At 39.7% G+C, this 18707-nt stretch overlaps 1 protein-coding gene across 7 annotated transcripts in view; it reads right to left on the reverse strand.

Moving 5' to 3' along the window:
- AOPEP (aminopeptidase O (putative)) overlaps nt 1-18707 on the reverse strand; it is a 348549-nt gene that overhangs the window by 282899 nt on the left and 46943 nt on the right. For all 7 annotated transcript variants that reach the window (XR_012495672.2, XM_074330240.2, XM_019711974.3 and 4 more), the window contains exon 3: nt 10259-10425. Coding sequence is in view for 6 of the 7 variants with exons in the window: in XM_074330240.2 (XP_074186341.2) it covers nt 10259-10425 (167 nt within the window). In the remaining variant the exon portion in view is untranslated. The remainder of the gene's footprint in view (nt 1-10258; nt 10426-18707) is intronic.

The raw sequence follows: 18707 nt of genomic DNA on the forward strand, positions 1-18707 counted from the left end.
AATCACTTTTGTCACCACTAGCAGTGGTTTTAAACGCCTCTTCCATGAACATATCACTTCAATCTGATGACACAGAACACATTTATGCAACAAGTAAGTATTAAGCACCTACTACATACAAAGCACTGCACTAGGCACTTGGTCTCCATGCGTAGTAGTAGTTTAGTACATTTTGTCAGGGACACAGGCTGACAAAAACAAACAGGCTAACATTTCTGTCTGCCCATATGACCTTATGCAAAGGAGGTTAAAGAATAAAGAAGCCCAATCAGTCAGTGTAAACCTAGGGCCTTGACTTAGCCCTCCTGAAGAAGCGACAGTGACTTCTCAGCTGATAAAATTCTTACGATGGTCATCAGGCTACGGCTCAAACCACTAGCCATCTTTTTAAAAACAGGCAGGAGGAATGGTTTCCCTCCAGGAGCAAAGACTCAGAGGCCTGACTTCCGATTTCCATCCCCGGCCCAAGGGCTGCCGTCATTTCTGTTGCTGTTACCTGCCTTATTCCATTATGCAGCTCCCAAGTGCTTTTGTGCTTTGCTCCTTGCGGGAAATCAGCTGGTGCCTGGCAAACGTGCTCATCAGGCTGACGTGGCAGTGCGATGGAAACTGTGACTTGAGGGTTGGGTTTTGCCGCTCATAGGTTCAAGGACAGCTCATCGTTTTAAAGGACATTGTGTACAGAAGTCCTATGAGACTAATCTCAATCTAGAAAACATGACCTAGAAAAGAAGTAGGATCATCTTTTATCCACATACCACTTTTTCTAAGGCATGCGGAGACAGTCAGAGACATTATTCCATTCAGAACAGCCATTTTGAATCTGGCAAAGACCTCTGTGAGAACTCTTTCCTTGTCCTCCGACAAACCCAGCTGTGGGCTGCAGGAGGGCCTGCAGTATTAGTCATAGGGTCCTTTCTGCTTGTCAATCCTCCCTCAGTTTGAATTGGTCAAGTCTGCTCTGAGATACCACATAGATGTAAGTGGTATGAGTATTAGTAAATCCCAATTAGCATATATTTTATTATAACTCTGTCCTGAATTGGTATTTCTGAAAGAAAAAAAAAAGTCCATAGATATATTCCTGGAGATACAAAAATTTTCCATGAAAATTTTAAAGTCAATTCTTGTTTTAATTTTTGATGATAATTTTCAAATAGATAGACAGGCAACAACAGACAGATATTGAAGGGGTCAGAAGTCTTTTTTCTGTAACGGGCTAGTTAGTAAATATTTTAGGCTTTGTGGTCATAGTCTGTTTCAACTGTTCGATTCTGCCATTTCAGCACCAAAGTAGCCATAGACGAGGGCTATGTTCCAATAAAACTTTATTTACAAAAACAGGCAGTGGGCTGGATTTGACCAGGGGGTTGGATTATCCAGAGATAACCAAGTACTGCCAAACAATTTCAGAGTTCACATATGCAGTGGAGTATATGATTGCACACAGATGTGCAGCACTGTTTTAATTATTGAGAGATAATAAGAAAAGAACATAAGGATGATGCTTTTGATGAGCACAGGCTAAATGACATCACAGCATGCTGTGTAAGCGAAAGCTCTCCAGCATATGGAAGAAAAGTGGGAGGTGGACGACAAGATCATTGCATGGCTCGGGCACAACAATCTCAAAGGAACCTGCATGGAACTGTGAGTACCACATACATATTGTGTGTGGTAATTACATTGCAGCAAAATATTAATCTTTACATTAAATTTAAGTTGTTCATTTGAATTTTATTGATTTAATAATTGGTCTGTGTTTAATTTATACGAATAGCTTATTTTGGATTTATAGATGTGTCTAAGAATTATAAGCGTACTGAGTTTATATCTAGTCTTAACATTTTTTGTTTATTTATTTATTAAATTTATTGAAGTGACATTGGTTAGTAAAATTATATAGGTTTCAAGTGTACATTTCTATAATACATCCGCTATATATTGCATTGAGTGTTCACCACCCAGAGTCACCATGTATTTGATCCCCTTTATCCTCATCTACCACCTCCTGCCCCCTTACCCTCTAGTAACCACTAAACTGTTGTCTGTGTCTGTGAGTTTTTGTTTGTCTTGTTCCTTTGTTGCTTTCAGTTTTATATCCCACATATGAGTGAAGTCACATGGTCCTTGACTTTTTCTGTCTGACTTATTTAGCTTAGCATGATAATCTCAAGATCCACCCATGTTGTCACAAATGGCAGTATTTCATCTTTTCTTATGGCTGAGTACTATTCCATTGTGTATATATACCACACCCTCTTTATCCAATCATCTATCAAAGGACACTTTGGTTGTTTCCATGTTTTGGCCACTGTGAATAAAGCTGCAATGAACATAGGGGTACATATATCTTTATGGATAAATGTTTTCTTATTTTTTTGGGTAGATAACAAGAAGATGGATTGTGGGGTCATAAAGTTGTTCTATTCTTAATTTTTTGAGAAATCTCCATACTGTTTTCCATAGTGGCTGTACCAATTTACATTCCCACCAGCAGTGTATGGGGGTTCCTTTTTCGCCACAGCCTTTCCAACACTTGTTATTTACTTGTCTTGTCGATAATAGCCATTCTAACAGGTGTTAGGTGGTGTCTCATTGTGGTTTTGATTTGCATTTCTCTAATACCATAGTCCCCGAAAATAAGACCTAGCCAGACAGTCAGCTCTAATGAATGTTTTGGAGCAAAAATTAATATAAGATATATTAATTTTTGCTCCAAAACATGCATTATTTTTGCTCCAAAACATGCATTAGAGCTGACTGTCCGGCTAGGTCTTATTTTCGGGAAACATGGTAGCTAGTGAAGTTGAGCATTTTTTTCACATATCTATTGGCCATTTGTATGTCTTCTTGAGAGGTGTGTCTAGACATTCAGGTCCTCTGCCCATATTTTAATAGGATTGCTTTTTGTTGTTGTTGAGTTATATGAGTTCTTGATATATTTTGGATATTAGCCCCTTATTGGAGGTGTTGTTTGCAAATATCTTCTCCCATTCGGTTGGTTGTCTCTTTGTTTTGTTGATGGCTTCTTTTGCTGTGCAGAAGCTTTTTAGTTTGATATAGTCCCATTGGTTTATTTTTGCTTTAACTTCCCTTGCCTTTGAGGTCAAATTCATAAAATCCTCTCTGAACCTAAGGTCCATAAGTTTAGTACCTATGTTTTCTTCTACGCAATTTATTGTTTCTATAGTTTTAAAAATATCATTCTAATACAAATAACTTCAGTCAACCCTGGCAAATCATGAGACTTTCTTTTTTTCCTCTAAAAAGAAAAATGATGCTCAAGTTTGAGAAAACTGCCAAACACAAGCCTTTACATCTGAACTGCAGGGCCAAACCGTGAGCTAGAAAGTATGCAGGCTTGGTGAGGGAGATGCAGGGAATGCCACATGGCATTGTGGGAGGGGGTTATCACAAGTAAACCTCTAAAGGCACAAGTGGCGGCTGGAGGAGCCCAGGTATCAGTGCCTGCATGAGGCTACAGTGCTTCATGATGCAATCAATTCAGCATGTCGAGGAAACAAGGAGGGAGGAGGGTAGGGAAAGACCCTGTGAGTCCAGCAAAACTTCACTAGACAATCGCCAACAAGACCAGAGCCTGGATAAAGGAGCTGTGTGCATTAGTAATCTCTCCTTTGTTGAACAGAGAGGGGGTTTCAGGCAGGACACATGCGGACAGTGAATGGAATGAAGAGAAATTCACAGACTTTATCCTGTCTGTTGGTACACACCAGAGAGGAAAACCGTGAGCACTATGGGGAAAACCACAGCAGAATAAAGGTGAAAAAATCATTCTAAGGACTCAGAGAAAGAAGAAGCCTCAGAAATCAATTTACTATAGAAACCAAAACCAGTTTAGGAAACTGGAATTCCCATTATGATACAAGAAGATATGACTTCTATGAAAAAATAGTAAAAAGCCATCAGAAGACAACAAGCTGAAACAGTATAACAGAGTGAGTTCAAAAAACAATAAAGTAACAAATAAAAAAGATAAGGAAGGACTGCAAAGAAACTTAAATAACAATTTAAGTGTATAGTGTAATTACTGAAGAAGAAAATGTCTCTATGGAAAATCAGTGGTATAGAGTATAAACAAAAAATGAAAGGGCAAAAATGGGAGAATATACAAGGTGTGATAAAAAAAATAGCGTGAATGTTTAAGTAAAAAAATTATTATAGTAAAAGACACATTGCCATTAATCCTCCTCAAAGTACTCCCCCCCTCTTCAAACACACTTATACCAATTCATTCTTGCCACTTCTGAAGCAGTTCTGGAAGTCCTCTTTCATGAGTGTCTTTAGTTGCACTGTCGTGGCTGCCTTGATGTCCTGAATTGATTCAAAATGTTTATCTTTCATGGTCATTTTGACTTTGGGGAAGAGCCAGAAGTTGCACGGTGCCAGATCCAGTGAACACAGTGGATGAGGACACATCACAATGTTTTTATTTGACAGAAATTGCTGTACCAGAAGTGATGTGTGATACGGAGCCTTTCCATTGTGATCACAAAATACAGTGAATGCTGCTGCCGAGTGCCATCCAAAGGAAAGGCAGGGATCTTCAATACAGGAAGCGACGTCGAACCTCAGTAACAGTGCGTGACAGGTTTCAACTTGTTCAGTGCAGTCAGTCAGGTGTGAGCTACGGTTGAGAGATGTTTTAAAATGCGCTGTAAATAATCCTTTATCATGACAATGCTCCGTGTCACACATCACTTCTGGTATATGGCAATTTCTGTCAAATAAAAAACATTACGGTGTGTCCTCATCTACCGTATTTATTGGATCTGGCACCATGAGACTTCTGGCTCTTTCCCAAAGTCAAAATGATTCAGGACATCGAGGCAGCCATGACAATGCAACTAAAGACATTAATGAAAGAGGACTTCCAGAACTGCTTCAGAAAGTGGCAAGAACGATGGGATAAGTGTGTTCAAAGCGAGGGGGACTATTTTGATGGGGATTAATGGCAATGTGTCTTTTACTGCAATAATTTTATTTTTATTTAAACATTCACCATATTGTTTGATCATACCTAGTATTTGCAATACATATATCTGATAAAAGGCTTGTATCTAGAATTTATAAAGTATTCTTATAACCTAATAATAAAACAACAACCAAAAAATCCACATTAAATAAATGAGCAAATGACTTGAAGAGATGCTTTTCAAAGGAAATATAAGAATAGACAATAAGTATGAAAAGTTGCTCATCATCAGAGAAATGCAATTGAAAAACCACAACAAAATAGTGTTTCACACCCCATTGGAAGGGTAAAATGCAAGGACTAATAACACCAGTGTCTGCAAGGATGCACAGCAACCTGACTCTCACCCATTGCTGGTGGAATATAAAATGATGCAACCACTTTGGAAATATGTTGGCAGATATTTACAAAGTTAAACGTAGACTCATATGATCTAGCAAATCTACTCTTAGGTATTTACCGAAGAGAGATGAAAACCTATAGCCACAAAAAGACTTAGACATGAAAGTTCACAGCATTATTTTTCATAATGGATAAAAACAATTCAAATGTCCATAAACAGGCGAGATGATAAACAAACCATGGTTTATTCATATAACGGATTACTATTCTCCAATTAAACATAAACCACTGACACCTAAAATAATATGAATGAATCTCAAAAACATGCTGAGCAAAAGAAGCCAGACATGAAAGAGTACACGTGGAATGACTCCATTTACATGAATTTTTAGGAGAAGTAAAACTAGTCTATTAATATGGAAATCAGGTAAGTGCTTGACTGGGGAGGGCTTAGGGAGGAAGGACTCTAAACGGGATGGCAAAGGCACACGGGTAGTGCTCAGGTAACGGAAACGTCCACATCTTCATAGGGGTACTGATTAATTACATAGGTACATGTATTTGTCAAACCTCACTGAACAAGACTTAAACTGTGTGCATTTAATTATATGTAAATTATACTTTAATAAAGTTGATTAAAACAAAGGTGCCCATAATGAGCTTTGTTCTAGAAAGTTGGGAATTACATAAATTAAAAAAAAAAAAATTCTATGAGCCTCTAGGCAGGAAAATCAGAATACTTTCAAAGAATTTTTTAAAAACTGGTATCCGATTTCTCCTCAGAAATACTAATGAAGGAATGGAAATGAAAGTGTTCACAGTTGTTTAGGAGGGAAAAGAAGTCCAAAAATTTTATACCTAGCCAAGGATTGTTCATAAGTGAATGCAACAAAAAGCCAACCTAAGTACACCACACAATCACCCTTCTAGGGAAAAAAAAACTGAACAATTTCCCAGCTGACTGAAAGATGACTCAAACTTAAAAGCTCAAGAATAAAGGTAATCTAAAAACTTATTGCAAATATGATTTAAAACTAGATGAAAATATAAAACAATAATTGTAATTCCTAGAACAGCAGATATAATACAAAAACAAAATACAGAGTAATGAGTCCTAAACCCCAAATTGTATTAATTAAAAGTGAGGAATGTGGGTGAGGAAAGGTAGAAGTAAATGCCCATTAAATTCCTTATTTGATATTGGGATAAAGACAGTCTATTTAATAAATGGTGCTGGGAAAACTGGACTGACACAGGCGAAAAAATGAAACTGGACCACCTCCTTACGCCATATACGAGAACAAATTCAAAATGGATTAAAGACTCAAATGTACGACCCGAAAGCATAAAACTCCTAGAAGAAAATATAGGGAGTAAAAAAAATATAGGGAGACATTACTCGAGTAATATTTTTACTGATATATCCCCTCGGACAAGGGAAGCAAAAGAAAAAAATAAACATATGGGATTACATCAAACTTAAAATATTTTTCACAGCATAGGAAACCGTCAGTAAAACAAGAAGGCATCTTACTGAATGGGAGAAGATAATTGTCAATGATACATCTGACAAGGGGTTAATATCCAAAATTTATAAAACACTCATTCAGCTCAACACCAACAAAACAAGCAACTCAATTAAAAAATGGGCAGAGGACATGAAAAGACATTTCTCTAAAGAGGACATACAGATGGCAAACAGACATATGAAAAAATGCTCAACCTCACTAATCATTAGACTAATGCAAATAAAAACCACAATGAGATACCACTTCACTCCGGTCAGAATGGCTATCAGCAATAAATCAACAAACAAGTGTTGGAGAGGCTGTGGAGAAAAAGGAACGCTGGTGCACTGTTGGTGGGATTGCAAATTGGTGCAGCCATTAGGGAAATCAGTATGGAGGTATGTCAAAAAACTGGAAATGGAACTACCTTATGATGCAGCAATTCTACTTTTAGGTATCTATCCAGAGAAATCCAAGATGCTGACTTGAAAAAATATATGCACCCCTATGTTTACTGCAGCGCTATTTACAATAGCCAAGACTTGGAAACAACCGAAATGACCATCAGTAGACGACTGAATTAAGAAACTGAGGTACATTTATACAATGGAGTATTACGCAGCCATAAAGAAGAATGAAATCTTACATTTGCAACGATATGGATGGACCTAGAGAACATTATGCTAAGTGAAATAAATCAGTTGGAGAAAGACAAATACCATATGATCTCACTTATATGTAGAATCTAAAGATCTGAATAACTGAGCAAAGTAAACAGAAATAGTCTCAGAGATATAGAGGAAAAACTGGTGGTTGCTAGGAGGGAGGGGGTTGTGGATGAAGGAGAAGGGGAGGGGATTAGAAAGCACAAATTGGTAACTACAATATTGCCACAGGGATATGAAAGACAGTTTGGGGAATATAATCAATAATGTTGTAAAGATTTTGTAGGGTGTCAGATGGGCACATGTCTTATTAGGGAGATCACTTCATGGACGGTGTAGATGCTTGACCACTGCACTGTACACCTGAAGCTAAAGCTGAATTATATTGTATGTCAACTATAATTGAATATGTATAGTCACAGGATGTGGAGCACAGCATAGGGGATAGAGTCAATGGAATTGTAACAGCTATATACGATGTCAGAGGGGCAATAGATTGGTGGTGGGGTTATCACTTTGTGAGGGGTGAAATGTCTAACTATTGCATTGTTTTGTACACCTGAAACTAATTTTAAAAAGTGGGGAAAAAAATCCTTATTTGATATAAAGTCAAGAGCTATTGGTTTACTACATTGTAAAACATCCATTTATGCAATACTCCATACTCATAAAAATAATAAGGAAGCTCTTTATGTTTAGATATGAAATTATCTACAAGACAAATTTATTCTAAAGGGGGAAGCACAATACAAACATGTGTAAAGCATGCCACATCTGTGCAACAAAAGGAGGAATAAATATATTCTACAACAAAACTTTATTACTTGGTTACCTTGGGGAAGGGTTATTGGGTAGCTGGGAATTCGGAGTGAAAAGGAGACTTTACTGCAAATCTTTTGTCCTTTGTTCATTTGTAAATGAACCATATAAATATGACCTATTTTTAAAAATAAAATTTTAAAATGTATTGTTTGTTTTGTTTTGTTTTGTTTTTACTCTGAGAATCAAGTAAATACTAGTTGAAGACTCTCATACATGTGTAAATCTAGTTTATGATAAAGGAGGTATCACAAATCAGAAAAGACCCAACAAATGATCTTGGAGCAACTGGTTACCTATTTGGAAAAAAAAAATTGAATCCTCATTTCACAATCCTGACCAGAATAAACTACAAACAGATTAAAGATTAAACAAAAAATTTTTAATTAAATAAAAATATTATAACAGGTGAATCTCAGCTCAAAGAAAGACTTTCAAAGAGTAACGTGACAGAATTGACTACATAAAAATCTATTGATCAGAAACATTATAGAAAATTAAAAGGCATACTAAAAACTGGATAAAATACTTTTCACAAATATAAGAGGTTAACATTGTTATTTTTTACAGAGCCAATCAAATTAAGAGACAACACAAACTTTTGGAAACCTCACTAAAGCCTCAGTATAAAAATGGGCAAAGGAAATGAACAGACAGGAAATGAAAATGGTTAAGAAACATAAAGACATATGAAACAACATTGATAACTGAAGTAATCCATATTAAAGAGAGACCGTCTCTGGCATATCAGATGGGTGAAGTTCCCGGGAAACAAGGACCCTCGTAACTACTGATGGGTATGTAAATTGTATTACTTGTACAACCTTTCTGGAAAACAACTTGGGATATGTAACAATAGGCTAACACATGCTCAAACCTTTTAACTCAAGAATTCTAATTTTATATAAAATGTCTCCTCAGGAATTTAATGCAACTTTATTTATAATAGGAAAAAAACCTAGAAACAATAAAAATACCTAATAATATAAAACTGTTAAATAAAATCTGACATATTCATACAACAAAATATTATACAGGCACTAAAATCACAGTTTTGAAAAGTACTTAATGACCTGAAAAACATTCAAGATACACCCTAAATGAAAAAACTATTACATGCTATGAGAACAATTTTGAAATGATAATACTTAATATACTCATAGTTTTTAAATACTGGAAGGAAATGCAATAAAGTGTTAGCAGCCATTTTCTCTAATATTATTTAATTTTATTACTTTTAATTTCCTGTAAATTTTCAAGTTTCTATAAGCATGTGGGAGGAGACATCATATTTTAAATGAAGAACTAGTACAATTACAAAAATTTTACCTGGCATCAACATGCTCAGGCTCTGAACTGCAAGAGTTAATTATTGCACTACACAAGTAATTCGCAGATAAAACCTGGAGAACACATTAGCACTTGCCTTCCTTCCTTCTTCTACACCTTTGGTTCAGAACTGCATGGCAAACATTGCGTAGAACAGATGCTTCACCGGGACAACGCCAGTGGGCCGGCCAACAGGAGCACTACCATTCAGCATAATGAATGACCCTGTGCAGCCTCCATGACCCAACCACAGACGGCTCAACTGTAATGGTGTTTCCATGACACACTTGCCTGCCCAGAAAGTCTTCAACCAAGACCACCCACTTATGGCCCACAAACCGCCAGGTCAAAGCAACTGCTGAAATAATCTAGGAATTGATAATTCTGGCATGAAGAGCCTCACGTGCCATCCATGCCCAGGCTTCTAAATGCCCCTCCCCGTCCCCCTGCTGTTTTCTCTGGCAGGATGTTTTATCCTATGTTTATTCCAACCCAACTAATAAAGGAGCTGTCTAAAGTTGCAAAAACCACTGCGTGCTGGGTTCCTGGGTCCAGCACGTGTGCAAAACATAAGGACACACAGAACACATGTACAGTACCTTCCTGGAGCTGTGTCGGCTTGGCAGAATGTTCCCCACTCATTAAAACAACAAAAGATGCAGCTGCTCGGACTGTAGCCTGCCATGTTGACATGGCAACGGGTGGCTCCTGGCATGGAAAAAGGGCCCTGTTGTTGATGGGAGATCCCATCGTATAAACACATGGCCTGCAGAAGAAAGACAAAGAAACAAAGGCGAGAATCTTTCAAATAAGTTGTCACTTTTCTCACCACCATGGTGGAGAAAGTTAAGTTGAACTTTGAAAGAGAAAACATTTGAGGCTTTGTAGTTGACTCATTTCAAAGCATTTTGAACTGAAACTGCCAAGAGATCGCTGAGGAGTAATTTCTCCCAAATGAATTACTTAAATATGTAAAGAGAGGTTTTTGTTTTTGTTTTTGTTTTTGTTTTTAAGGGAAAAACATTTTTTGGATAAAGTTTTAAATATTTGTCTGCCAAGTTAAAATTTATATTACCCTTGCCCCTCCCCTTAGGTTCTTATGCCTTTAAAAGGAAAAAGCTTTAGAGATGTTCTTAAAAAACTTCTGGAAAATATTCTGTAACAGAAAATATGTTTGGAGATCACTGAGATACTAATGCTTGGAAAAACAAGCTGGTGGTCTCAAATCCAGTGTCTGCGGGCAGATACCCCAAACTTGGGAACCAACACCTCAAATGGAACCCTTGTGGGAATCCTTGTGTGGAAGCCAAGAACAGGGGTTGGCATATAAACAGGACTCTAGGTCACAACAACCAGGCTCATGATGGAAAGGCCAAGTGCAGTCATTACCAAAGCAAGTGCAGGGAACCAAGAGCAAGATGTCAGGGCTCGTTCTGCTACAGTTAAAAAATACAAACCAACCCATACCAAGCACACTCTCTTCCACAATCAAGTCATGATTTACAGGGAGAGAAAGGGTCTTTGAGATAAAAGGAATACATTCTTTTGACACCACAATGTAGAAGGCCCAAGAGTGACTGACCTTCAGGAAAGGGTCTTAGGAAAATGGTTCCACTTTTTGCTTTTCAAGAGTTACGACAAATATGATGTAGTTTTAATCAGATTGATTAACATCACTGTGATTGAACATTTGTGTGCTCTTCAATGTACAAGAACACACAGAATGATAATCCTACTGTATCAGTCAGGGTCGGTAAAAAAAAAGAGAAACCAACCCAGGTCTTAACAAACTGAGGTAATTTAGTACAGGAAATTGGTTATAAACGTGATAGAAGAGCTGAGAAGCCAACCACGGGACAGTGAGGCAATCCAGAGATCAGCCACAGGAGTAAGTGGCCGTGACTCCTCTGATTGGAGAAGCGGTTACCGGGTGTTACTGGGGCATCTGGCAGAAGTCAGAGTCACAGTGGGGACTGTCCAGCGGGGGCTGAGATCAGAGGCGGCTCAGACACGGCTGGAGATACCAAAGGAAGCAGGGAGGGAAGAAGAAATACCTTGGTTTTCACCGACTCCCACTCTCAAATGTTGCTACCAGTGACCCCCATTGGTCACATCTAGCAGGAAACAGAAGACAAAGAAGCCTGGGTAATGAGGTGCCTGGTCATTCAGAGAAGGTCACAATAAGAGAAGAAAATGGACCTGAGGGAAGTCAGGAAGGTGCAGTCTACCTTTCTAGAAGTGTACAGGGTAACTCGCAGGTTCGATATGGGGCAGGGCAAGAAGATCAGAAATTCAGAAGACTTTAGTCCGTGCCTGGGCTGCCAACTTATTAAATGATTGTGGGAAAATCCCTTGACATCTCTGAGTCACATGTAAAATGGGGATGGGGTGGAAGTTGGTGACCTGGTCCATAAATCTGTAATTCTGTATTCCAAGTTTATAGATCTAAGAACAAACACAAAATTTCATGGAACACCCAGAATCTCCCATCAGTTTCGAGGTTTGAGCTCCCACCCTGATCCCCCTGGGTCCTTGGTTAATTGACTTAACCTTAGTTAACTCTCCAGCCACAGGAAGCCTGCCAGACTTGCCTCCTGCCCGGTAGGGCTGGTGGTGGTGGGTATGGGTGAGAGGGAGGCTGCAACAGCTCAGACAGCTCAGGGAGGTTGGGTCAAGTATGACTAGTTCCGAAAATTCTACCTTTTAAGTATTTTGTTTTTTTCTAAAAAGCTCATCTTAAAGAATGGACCCAAAAAGGACAAGTGAATATTGTCAGTAGAAATAGGGTATATTCCCAGTGGCCAAATGGCAGGCATAACTCCTGCTTCCTCTGCCAAAGGCAGACTTTGACGATCAAGACTTTCTTTCTCACTAAAGCAGAATGGACCCCACAATTTTTCTCAGTTCCAGAGCTCTAGGAAGCCACTTCCAATTTAAGTAGGCTTGTGGAGGGGGGGGCGGGGGGGGAGCTGAGCCCTAGGGTACTCAGGCCAACTGTAAAGGTGCCTGCACTCTCTTGCTGCTGTGCTCAGCACCTCGCTTCCCTGGGGTGACTCAGGTGTTACAGGTCGTTCCTTCCCTGCACGGGGAAATCCTCCACAAACACTGGCTTCCCAAGAGGTCTGCTCTCCTTCTCCCTGTCAGGTTGGGTTGGAGGCCGTGCCCAGCATATTGATATGCATTCCCCCTGTGCCTGTAGGTATGCGATCCCCAAGGCTTCGTCCATCAGCCTCCACACTTCTTCCCAGAAGACAGTCATATGTGAGATGAGGACACAGCTGAGAAACACTGCAGAACAATGAGAAGCACCCAGTGATTTCCCGAAGGAGAGGGAAAAGGAAAGGCAAGCCTCTGAGGTAGCCGGCCTCCAGGTCGGCCCCCAATGACCCCTGCCCCCCCCCCGACATTCACACCCCTCTGCAGTCCCCTCGCACGCTATACCAGGCTAGGTCTGTGTAACCAACAGGAGATGGCAGTTGTCACTTCTGAGATTAGACTGTTTAAAAATCTACGACTTCCATTTTAGGGTTTCTTTTGCCCCTCTCTGTTTCTCTCTCATCACTTTCTCTGGGGAATATCCAGCTGCCATGTCATGAGAATGCTCTGGCAGCCTATGGGGGAAACCACGTGGTAGACATCTCCGGCCCCCGTCCGTGAGGACCCGAGGCCTGTTGACAACCATGAAAGTGAGTTTGGAAGAGGATCTTCCCGCTCTAGTCAAGCCTTGAGATGCCGGCAGAATGGAACCTTGTAAGAGATCCCAAGCCAGAACCACCCAGTTAAGCTGCTCCTGGATTCCTGACCCTCAGAAACTGTGAAGTAATAAATGTTTATTTTCTTAAGCTGCTAAATTTGGGGTTAATTTGTTATCCAGAAATAGATAACTAGCAAGGATTTTCTCAGGTTTCTGGCTCAAGATGGCTTCAAGATGAATCATGAAGCTATTAAACAAGAAAGGAAACTCAGGGCCACAAGCAAGGTCACGGGAAGGGACAAGGGAGAAGAGCTCCTAGGGCTTAATCGCATATAAAAGGCTTTACACACCACACAGCAGAGCGCATTTGCATGGACACAGAAGTTCTGGTTTCCTAACCCCAAACAGCAGAGTGTCCAACAACCGGACTGAGTGAAATCAGACCAACCAGAAAATTTAAGAATGATGACTTTATGAAGCAGTTAAGTGTTGAAGCTGCAAGCAGACTGAGTCTGGGCGCCACACACACACTGGGGGGTTGGGTGGGCGGGGGTCGAATCCTTCCATTGACTGGAGTTTTAAAAGGCCTGTTATCACCATCCTTTCTTTTCCAATTCTGTCTTGTTTCCCCTCTAAAACAGTCTAGTTCTAGATATTTTGCTCTAGAGTTTTGTCCTGATTCCTGTCATCCTCTTGAAGGCTCTTTCTGCTATAATGTGCCTGGCCCCCTGACCCCTCCTGACAAGGACCTGGCCAGGCCCTCAGGAAGTGCTCATCTCCAACCTCCGCCTTGTTCTCACAATTCTCTTTTCCGGCCCTGCTCTTCACTGCCTGGGGCTCCTGTCTGCTAAAGTCCATGTGTTTTCTTCCTAGCTTTCTGCTTGGTCTCCAGAATTACAACTCTGAAATTGTAGATAAAGTCATCTATCTAAAAGCTACACCTATAAATGTAACCATGTCTGAATAAGACTCAATCACTTTCTTATTGGAAATGTTTTCGTAAATTGGAAAACAATCACAGAAGGGAGAGGCCGTAGGCAAAATTTCTTGAAAATGCAGATTCTCTGTGCTCCCAGCCCACTCTTTTCACGGCCTTTTCCTCTAAGTTGCACCTTCACTCCTCCCTTCCCAACATGCCCAAACCAAGTGCCAGTGATTTTATAACCAATGGCCTTTTGAGCTCTTATAACGATATCTTTATGTACATTGTAGTGCAAATGTCTAAAACAATTTAAAGTTAAGTAACTATGTATATTTTAACATGGATGAAAGCTTTAGCCTCTGGATAAAGCTCTACTGTGGAATTCTGGGCATCTACCAGCAAGTGGAGAATGGGTGAACATGGGGTCATGAAAATCATATCCCTAATGGTGATTTTACTGAGAGTAAAGATGGCTCCCGTCACGCACACATTCAAATGAGAACTGTATTAAGAGCTGACTTCCTGCCCTCCGTGCCCCAAGAGAGGAGGAAAGTCTCTGTGCATTTATAAACACGCTCCGCAGTTATCTGGATGTGGAATCACTGAAACAAAAGCAGCTGTGTTTATTCAACGTGCACAGCCTTGCACCTCGGCCATGAAGCTAAAACGTGCTGGTCAGAAACGCTCTGATGCTTATGACTTCATTACTTCCAGACTGAATAATTCCTTCTAGCATGCACAGGAAAACTCCCACCCCAGGGCTCATCTCACATGCTACGTGGAGACTCCTCCGGGAGCCCCGTTAACTGCACAGGAGTTGTGGGAGTGGGAGGAGGACACTGACAATCACAAAGAAAACAGGGTAAGACGGGTTCAGAAGTGGGCCCATGGTTTGCTGCCATTCCAAAACTAAAGTGAGGAAAGGAAGAACCAGTCAGAATGGTAATTACCTCTGTTTCCTGTTACATGTTTGCGTGTTCGCAGAGTGGTCAAACAAGGGCGAGACCTACTATGCTGCTACGGTCTGGATGTATTCCCTTCAGATTCTTAGGCAGAAATTCTAATGCCCAATGTGATGGTACTAGGAGGTGGGGCCTTTGGGAGGTGCTTAGGTCACGAAGGAGGGCAGAGCCTTCATGAATGAGGTTAGTGCCTTATGAAAGAGGCCTGACAGAGTTCCCTAGCCCCTTCCACCAGTGAGGACACAGCCAGAGTCGCCCTGATCTCAGACTTGCAGCCTCCAGAATTGTGACAAATAAACTTGTTTATAAGCTACCTAGTCTGTGGTATTTTGCCATAGTGAGACCTATGCCTTGCAAATTGAGAGGTCAACTAACATTAATGTGCTTGCTCGTCTGCTTAAGGAGGGGCCATCTATGAAGGAAAGCTTGTAGGGGACTGATTCAAACCACATATTTTCTTTCTCTTCAGTTGACTACTATACGCATTTGTCTTTTTGCAGTGGGGTGTAAAGGGGATTATTTTTAGTTTAAAAAAATGTTTCAACTTCCATTACTTTCCACAAGATGACCCCCTTTCAGACTTAGCTATCACCACCAGTGACTGGGGAGAGGCTGCTTCAGGAGAAGTGCACAGGAGGTGGTGAGCCCGCAGCTGCCATAGGTGCGGCTTGATAGGGTGTTTTCCCTATCAAGTGCCTTGATAGGCACTGATCTGGTGACTGGAGGCCAGGGGACCACAGATGTGACGTTTTGGTGGTCACACTTTTATAGGTTTCCCAGGATTACAAAGTCCTCAGGTCTCCAGCAATTCCTCTCCATCTGTTCTCCTTCCTGCACCTGATCTTTTTCAAGACTCCATGTTCTCATTCAACCCAACTTACAGTCGCCACTGCAGGTGAGCAACCCCCTTGCTTTCTTGTGCCGCAAAACCCGAGCCAGACGACTGAGACAGGAAGTGTCCACTATGACTCACTCTCTCTTACACACACACACACACACACACACAGCCTACCTTATCATTCTGCCACATGGCACAATTACAAAAACCAGGATTCATCAGTCATACTGAACACACGGCACGTCAAAGGAGAATGCTGCTTTGACTCAGACTTCCTGCATGGTCAAAATGGACTGGACTGAATGCAAGTGGCTTTGAGTCAGAAATTCACCACATTTCACCAGAGGTGTTTTGGGTGCAAAATAGGCAAGCTACTTATAAAAGCAAAGATGGTATTTCTCATCAAAGTCCCTTGTAAGTGTGAAATTTTCTATGTGGAGAATATCTGGAGCTGTGTAGAGGGAATCTTCTCACTCATGCACGAGAAAATTAAGCTCCAGCGATGTAAAATGGCTTATCTGATGTCTCACAGCTAGTTGGCAGCAAGCTCTGACCAGCACTCCGCTCTCTTGGCTCTCACTTTCCAGGTCCTTCTCAACATGCTATACTCTTGGCTATAGTTTGTTGTGTTTTGTTATTTTCTGTTGATATTTGGTTATTCTTTTTGTTTGTCTGTTTGGTCGGTCATTTGGTTACTTATTTAAGACTCCACCATTGTCTTTTCTCCCATGACTCGAATGGAATTCTGAGAGACAGAGGCAAGTCTAGAATGCGCAGCGAGGGGAGAAAGAGGCTAACACAGAAGAAGCCTTCCAAACATTTTCAAGTTTGGAATTATCACTTCCTCCTTTGCAGTTATACAATGATATTAGAGAATTAATGTGTATTTGCGCTTCAGTTCTCATGAATTTTGTATTGATTTCTTGAAGCAAAGGGGGGAAGAAAAGGTGTCAATTGTAGAAATGTTCCTTTTAGACCTAAAATGTCTTCTGAAAGATCTTCTTCTCATTTTTAATTTTAAAGTGCTCCTTTATAGTGAGATATAAAACAATGAAACTATTTTAGTGGTGGTAAAAACATGTTTTAACATCTGGTTTTGATGTCAAACTAAAAATACTCCAAAAGTCTACATCTTTCTTGGTCTAATAGCTGAGCAATAAATATAATAGAAAAAAAAAATTGCTCTCCTTAGTATTTTGCCAGCTTTATTCTGGTCTTGTCTAAAACAAAGAAACATTATGGTGATTTAGGAAATTTAAAATTTTAATACTACTTTTAACTATAACGTATTTTCCTAGTCAGTTTCCTTATCTTTAACAATGATCCAAATAATTGTACTTTTTAAAATAAACTTGCTATATTTAACTGAATTTCCCCTCCATTCAACTCACATTCAGTGATGTCAGTTTAAGCCCAGATTCCCTAGACCACTTGGCTGGTTCCACAACTAGTAACATTATAATGATCCTAAGGGAAAAGGGAATGGATTATCAGAGAGAATGCTTTCAACTAACATTTTATTTAGTGGAACAGAAAAAATGCGGGAAAATGCAGAAAGTACATAAACTTTGAATAAAGATTTCCATTTTTGAAAGTTATTTCTTAGGTATATTAAGAATCTAGAATCAAAAAGATATTAAGTCCCCTTCTTTCTAACTCAGCAAGAAGAACATTTTTACACATTCTTGACCCTGTCCCTATTCTGAAACAGTTCTTCAAAATATTTTTAATGGGTTACACATACACACCACACAAAGTAAACATTGTTTCCAACAACCATGTCCTATTAGATTTTTAGTAAGTGTTGGTTTCATCAGCCATTTTCCAATGTCACCTAAAATACGGTAACTGGATGATAGAGGCAAGAAAGAGCATTTCAATTCAAGAGCTGCCACAACCCCCAATGGCTAAACCAAGTTAGAAAAATGATATTTTATTTTAGAACTAGAATAATAATGGGAAAGGAGAAATTACTGACAATTATTGGAAGGAACATTCTTTTATAGCTTTGAAAGTATTTTCAAGTTCTTCTCCAGAGAACACTGCCACTTGGTAAAAATGGGAGGACTATTACAAAAAGGGGGATTGCAGGGTAGAAAGATGGTTACTATCCAAATTTGAAGTTTACTTTTCTAATAAACTTTTTACTTTAGAACAATTTCAGATTTTTTTAAAAGGCAAAAAAAACCACACAGAATTCCCATATACCCCATGTCTAGTTTTCCCTACTAACATACATTAGTATGTTACATTTATCATAGATGATGACCAATACTTATGCATTATTATTAGCTAAAGTCCAAATTTTACTCAGATTTCCTTAATTGTTCTCTAATCTCCTTTTTCTGTTCCAGGATAGTACATTACTTTTCATCATCATTATCTCTTTAGTCTTCTCTTGGCTGTGACAGTTTCTTCAGACTTTATGTTGACTTTAAGAGTTTTGAGGAATACTGGTAAGGTATTTTGTTGACTGTCCCTCAGTTGGGATTTATCTGATGTGTTTCTCTTGGTTAGACTATGGTCATGGGCTTGGGGGGAAAGATCACAAAATGCCATTCTCATCACCTCAAACGCAGCGCTATCGACATGCTGTCAACACGACTCGTCACTGTTGATGTTACTCTTGATC

The sequence above is a fragment of the Rhinolophus sinicus genome, chromosome 16 (genome assembly GCF_057876585.1).
Source record: "Rhinolophus sinicus isolate RSI-liver-muscle chromosome 16, RSI-T2T, whole genome shotgun sequence".
NCBI lineage: Eukaryota > Metazoa > Chordata > Mammalia > Chiroptera > Rhinolophidae > Rhinolophus > Rhinolophus sinicus.